General features: G+C 60.3%; 1 protein-coding gene across 1 annotated transcript; it reads right to left on the reverse strand.

The window, feature by feature from the left end:
* Positions 1-326: 326 nt before the first annotated feature.
* Positions 327-5388, reverse strand: NKX1-1 (NK1 homeobox 1). Its single transcript, XM_055700696.1, has 2 exons — positions 4914-5388; positions 327-1138 (listed from the first exon to the last, which is right to left on the reverse strand). The coding sequence occupies exons 1-2, from the start codon at positions 5386-5388 to the stop codon at positions 327-329; spliced, it is 1287 nt and encodes a 428-aa protein (XP_055556671.1).
* Between the last annotated feature and the right edge of the window lie 916 nt (positions 5389-6304).

Here is a 6304-nt window from a genome sequence, read left to right on the forward strand (position 1 = left end):
TCTACTCGTATGTACACGGGGGAGGGAGGTTTTCCTCCTCCTCCCCCCTCAGAAGCGCCGTCCGGACACATCGCATATAAAAAGGGTCGTAGAAATGATGGCGGGCGGCGGGCTCGGGGGCCGGGGCTAGGGGTGGCCGGAGCCGGGGGTGGCCGGAGCCCCGGTGTCGCTGCCAGGCGGCTGTGGCTGTCACCTCTCGGGGCGGGGGGAGAAGCCGCCCGGCGCCCCGAGCGCCCGAGCCGGGCGGGCCCTGAGGGGCGGCGGGGTGCAGCGGGAAGGGGCCGGGGGGCGAGCAGCAGGAGGAGGGGGAGGAAGGGGCGTCGGGCTTATAGGTGCGGGGTGTAGAAAGCCGGAGCGCCGTAAGTCTGCGAGCCCAGGACGAAGGGCGAGAGGACGGCGGGGCTGGGCAGGAAGGGCAGCTGGGCGGCGCAGACCAGCCCGCCGGCGGGGTGCCCGGCGTAGCTGCCGGGCCCGTGCATGGAGAGCGGGTTGCCCATGGGCGGCGAGTGGCTGAGGGGGCTGAGCCCCCCCGCTAGCGCCCCGCCGCCCAGCCCGCCTCCCGCCCCGCCGCCGCCGCCGCCACCGCCGGTGGGCGCGCTGGTGTCGGCCCCCGGGTTCTGCTTCTTCCACTTGGTGCGGCGGTTCTGGAACCAGATCTTCACCTGCGTCTCGGTGAGGCTGAGGGAGAGCGCCAGGTTGAGGCGCTCGCAGACCGACAGGTACCGCGTGGACTTGAACTTGTTCTCCAGCGCCACCAGCTGCTCGTAGGTGAAAGCTGTCCGCGCCCGCCGGGGCTTGCCCGACTTGGAGTCCGAGCCCGTCCGCTTCCGCTTGGGCTTGGCCTGCTGCTGGCTCTGCGGCGGCCCGCCGGGACCCGCCGCCGGCTGCTGGGGCGGCGGCGGCGGCGGCGGCGGGGGGGGCGGGACGCAGCCCGGTTCGGCCGCCTCGGCGTGGAGGTGGCCCGGGTCGGCCTCGCCGGGCGCCGCCGAGCTGCTGCCGCCGCTGCTGCTGCTGCTGCTGCTGCTGCTCTCCTCGCTGCACAGCTCCTCGTCGTCCGGCAGCTCGCTGTCGGGGCTGCGGCTCGGCCGGCTGCTGTAGTCGAGGTCGCAGTCCTCGGCCTTGTAGAGCTCGCCGTCCTCTGCGGGCAACCGACAGCCGCTGTTAGGCCTCGCCGCCGACGGACCCAGCCCCCGCCCCGTCCCGACCCCGGGCCCCTCCCGGGCTGAGGGGCAGCGAGGGGACACCGGCCGCGCCGCGGGGCAGACTCAGCCCCGCTGCTCCTGGGACAGGGGGACGCGGGAGCCCGGCCCCCCCGCCCCGGCCCTGCGTCGGGGACGCGCTGGGAGCGGGGGGAACAAGGCGAGGAGCCGCTCAGGAGCGGCCGTGATGGGGCTCCGAGCCCCCTCCGAGGCCGTCCCGGGGGCTGCGGGGCCGGGGAAGGGCTGCCCAGCCCGGGGAGGCTTTGCCAGCGCTGCCCCTTCCCCGCCGCCCACCGTGGGCGACAGCTGGCATAGGGGCGCGCCCCCCCCCGCCGCCAGCGCCCCCCGCGACCCGCTCGGGGGCTGTGGGGAGGGAACGGGGGGGTCCCCACGCCCCCCGCCCGTCCCCAGCCGGCAGCGGAGGTGCCACATCGCTGGTCAGAGTTTTAGCAGCGGAACCTCCGCATCGGTGGGAGGTTTGCCCGGTTTTGCTCGGGCGTTTTTAACCGTTTCCTCGCCTGGTTTGACCTCTTGTCACTCGCTGAGATGGAAGTATTAAAGCGGAGTAAATACTTGTATTGATTAGCAGAGCAGATACAAACTTAATTAAACTCATTTTGTGTAATGTACAAACTAGTTAATGGTCATTTAATTTATTTGGGTTTATATTACGCTCCAATTAGCGGGTCTTCATCGGAGAGCAGGGTAATTATCCGATATTTAAGGCTATTGGACTTCTGCTGACGGTTCTGTCATTATGAAGCCTGAAAGCAAATGGCGTTTTCCAGTGCAGAGCCTGACCCTGGCCGGGGGCTCGGGCTCCTCGGGGGTCGCCGGGCGGGGACCCCCGCCGCAGGGGCGCGGGGCGCGGGAGGCACCGCGGGCAGGTCGTGGAGCAGAGGCCCACGGGTACCCTCCTTTTAGCGGTTTTCGAGTTCTTAGAGTGCTTTTAAACACTTCTAAACTTCCCTCCGCTCGCACCTGCATCGGGGGTGCAACTCCGGGAACCCCCGAATCAAGGGCTCCTTTAACTTGGTTAACCGAGGCAGGCAGATAGAAAGCGAAACGCTCATCTGTCACCCCTATCCCGGGCGTGCTTGAGCTGGTTTTAATCCTAAAAAAAACTGAACACGCTATTGCACCTCAAACTCGGTCCATACCCTAAACGCCGGACACCCGACGGCCCGTATATACGATTAGGGGTGCTCTTAAAAAAAGTGTCTTGTTCGACGAGCTAACATCGGACGTGGCTGGCTCACGAAGAGAAGGAGGGACAGGGAAATTTATTGTAATCCTTATCACCCGGAAAATATCTCTTAATAACTTGGGGTTCATTAAGAATCCTTTCCATCTCTCCGTTCACATCGGCGCACGGAACACGCAGTGACCTCCGCGCCCAGCCGTGAGCCCCGCCGGGTTTGTCCCAGCCCCGCACAGGGGGTGCGGACGAACAGCTTGCAACCTGTAGAATCCGCTACAAATTGCAGCGCGTAATTTTGTGCAACAACAGTTCGTAAAAAGTGCGCGTAGCTACGGCTGCGGGGCAGCCCCGAGGCTGAGCCGAACGCCGGCGCGCAGCGCCCGACCGCGCAGCGGGCAGGGAGCGGGCAGCTGCTCTTTCAGAGTTTATTTCTTTTCTTTTTTTTTTTTTTTTTCCTTCCTCCCCAGTAAACTCTATGAAATCCCAGCCGTAGCTCACCTACAATTTTCTTTAAAGAGAAAGATGCAGCGCGAATACGATGGGTGATGGGGCTTGACGCTGGGCTTGCAATTTTGTTTCTGGAAGATGTTAAATGTTAATTTAATACGGAGTTTTAACTATTTTTTTTTAACAGTAGATGAGTTTTACGAGCGGTGCGCGACAAGCGCTGTTTTCACTCTCCTTTTACCAGAAAGCCTTTGCATTTTCCGGGCGTTGGTACTTTTCTGGCCAGAGCCACTTTTCGGAACACTTCTCCTAAATGAAACCACTGCTTGAGCTAATATTAATCACGGCGGGGAAAGGGAGGAATTAAGCATCGTGATTTTCGAGCAGTCCTGGCTCTATTCGCGACTCTTGCCATAATATTAAGGCGGTAGGACCGAAGAGCTGAACGTTCGAAGTGTCCGGGACACTTGTCAGCAGACGAAGCGCACCGCTCCGAGATGCCTCCAAATATATTTATTTTTAGAGAAGGGATAGAGTTGCATTTCTCTCCTTGTCTGGAGATAAAAGCGTGAGATTAGCCACAGGCTGACCTCGTCAGTCTTTCTGATCGCTCAGATCTATTTAGTATGACAAAAAGTCAGATGAGTTTAAAGGAATAATTACCCCAGCTGCGCACTGCTTTTAGAAATCTCTTCCGAATTCTGTTAATGCCCCGCTCCTGCTTTTTTGCTGTAGAGATGAAAAATGCCTCTGTTGTGTAAGGCTCGGGCTGGAGCAGATTCCAGAACTCTTTCGCTGCCTAATTTTAATGGAAAGAGCCATGCTGTGGCGGGATTAGAAAGCTCCGAGTCCTCTCCCGCCCCAGATGCAGAGAAATTATTTTTCCCTGTCCGAGAAGTTTATCCCCCGCCACCAGCGGCCCCTTCTCCCTCCTCTCAGGACACAGAACAGATATTTTCCCACAGCTATCGTCTTTTACTCGGAAACCCTCCGCTATCCCCCGAGTCGCGGTGTTTAGAGGTGAGAAAGTTGGGATATTTGGACCCAGAAAGAAAAAGCAATCTAGAGCTCGGGTCGAATGCAATTCCCGATCAATAGCGAGCCCTAATAAGTGTAATAGGTTTTAATCGAGTAATTATCCGAATTTTGACCCTATAATTTAGATGTTAGGGAAGAGTTTGCAAGGTGCTTGAAAGAGATATGCACAATTCGATAATAGGATATCGATCCAGGCAGTCCTACATGCCACTCTGGGGCGATTTCCCCCATTATCCAGCCTCTTTACGCTGCTAAGCACATTTTACCTTAAATGTAATCGAAGGAATTTAATTGTTTTTCCAGAGATAACCAGCATTTTGTCACAATTAGTCTGATTTGTCCTAAAAAAAGCCAAGGGAGAGAGAAAATTGAATCTGTCGCCCAGAGCAACGGGCAGCAGGCTGCGGGGGGGAAGAGACGGGGACAGCGGGGCTGGAGAGAAGGTGCATAAAAGTCATAAATGCCTGGGGGGACCCACGCGTGGAGGGGGTGCGTGGGGGCACGGAGAGAAGGGTTCTCCTTGCCGGGGCCGGAGCTCCGGGCCCGCCGCAGCCTCAGCTCCAGGAGCCGCTTAACAAGTTTGCCCGAGCCGGGGCTCGCACCCAGGGCTGCCTCCTCCCAAGAGGAGGAAGAGGATGGCGGGGTCCCTCCCCCACGCAGCCGGCCCGGCACCGATCCTGCCTCTCCCGGGGATGCGCAGGTCGGACAGCGCGGGGTGCCCCCGCCGAGCCGAGCCCGGCCGGTGCCGCGCCCCGGGGCCACGCCGCCAGCCGCGGGGGGATGCGCCCGCCCCTCCGCCCGGCGGGGCCCCGGCCCGGCGCGCTTCCCCACCTCTTGCCATCTCGCAGCAGGAGCGCAGGGAGCGTTTGCCCTTCCCCGGGAGCCGGCTGCTCCCAGGGCTGCCGGCGGGGGACCGGCGGTCTTTACAAGCATGCAAGCCCCTTCCTCGGGGGAGCTGAGTGCAGCCCCCCCCATGGCGGGGGCGGGAAGGGGGGGGGGGCCGCCTGCGAGCCCCCAGACCTACTTACTGATCAGGTCTGCGGACTTCTTGCACGTGTCGAAATCTTCGGCGAGAGCCTTTTGCTCGGCCAGCTCCGTCCCTGAGTCCTCGGGCTTATCCTCCGCCCCCAGCGTGAAGTCGGTGCCCACCGATTTGTACAAGACGGCGCACTGCCTCCTCTTGCTGTTGAATTTGTTAGGGTCCAGGATGTCAAGCACGGAGAAGGAGGTGGTTCTGTGCACCATGGGCAGCGCGGCCACTGCCCCCTCTTGTCCGGGGGTGTTGCTCTGGTTGTCCCCTTGCCTGTCCCTATTTCCAGGGCAGGAGTAGAGCGGCAGCTCGCCGCCGGCCGACAGCCGCTGCTCCCCATGGCTGTCCATGCCTTCCCCGTGCAAGCCGCAGGGCTCCCCGCCGATGCCCGCCGCGGCTGCGGGGGCTGTCACCGCCGCGGCTGCCGCTGCCGGGATGGAGATGTCACCGACCTTGTCTCTGCTCACATTCATGACTCTTTGCAGAGCCCCTCTGGGTTGCAACTTCTCCCCCCCCCTCCCCCCCCCCTCCGCCTTGCTCCCCCCCCCCCTCCCCTTCCCCCGGCGAAGTTGAGCTGGAAACTCCTCCCCGGCCCCGCTCGGCTCGGGGGCGAGCGCTGCCTGCAGCTCCCCGGGCTGCGCTGGGGCCGGCCGGCCGGCAGCCACCGGGAGAGGCAGGAGTCACAAGGTGATGCTCGGCTCAGAGCCTCCACTCAGCTGCTCCTTCTTCCTTCTCATCATCCTCACCAGGCTGCCCAGGCGCTCCTGCACACACCGCCCTCCCCCCGCACACATACAGACAGAGGCAAGGCTCTATCTTATTTATGCATTCATATTTAGCACTGGGTTGTAATTGGCTACAAATTAATCCCTTGCCCATAATAGTCTGTAATCTTCATCACTGGAGGAGAGACACGGTGAAAGTGTGTGCCGGGGGGAGGGGGGCAGCGGGGGAGAGAGCGAATGAAGGATGGTGTTGGCTGTGATATACTTGGCTGTCAGCTCTGTTTCAGCACACCTCCACTCATCTGGAAAGCATCTAAATAGCCTTATTTGGAGAAGTGGGAGGAGATGACGCTTTCTTTTAAATAATTGCGGGATCAATATAAAGAAGATATTATATACAGAAAATGGGAACTAAAGGTCTTCCACCCCTAATAGTGGAGTTAGATGATCAAAAGGGGATTATGTGTGTGTGTGGGCTCAGAGGTGTCAGCCCCCAGCACCTGTTTCCCTTCCCTGCTGGTTTTATTAAATTAGAACAAAAGGAGAAAATTACGGACGAGGTTTAGTGGTTGGAGCGGGGCTTATGTCCGCGGACACACACACACACACGCTTCCCTTTCGCTCCCTTAGCTAATTAATTAAAATTAAATATAAAATGTAAGTG

This window comes from Falco cherrug, chromosome 1, assembly GCF_023634085.1.
Source record: "Falco cherrug isolate bFalChe1 chromosome 1, bFalChe1.pri, whole genome shotgun sequence".
In the NCBI taxonomy this organism is placed as follows: domain Eukaryota; kingdom Metazoa; phylum Chordata; class Aves; order Falconiformes; family Falconidae; genus Falco; species Falco cherrug.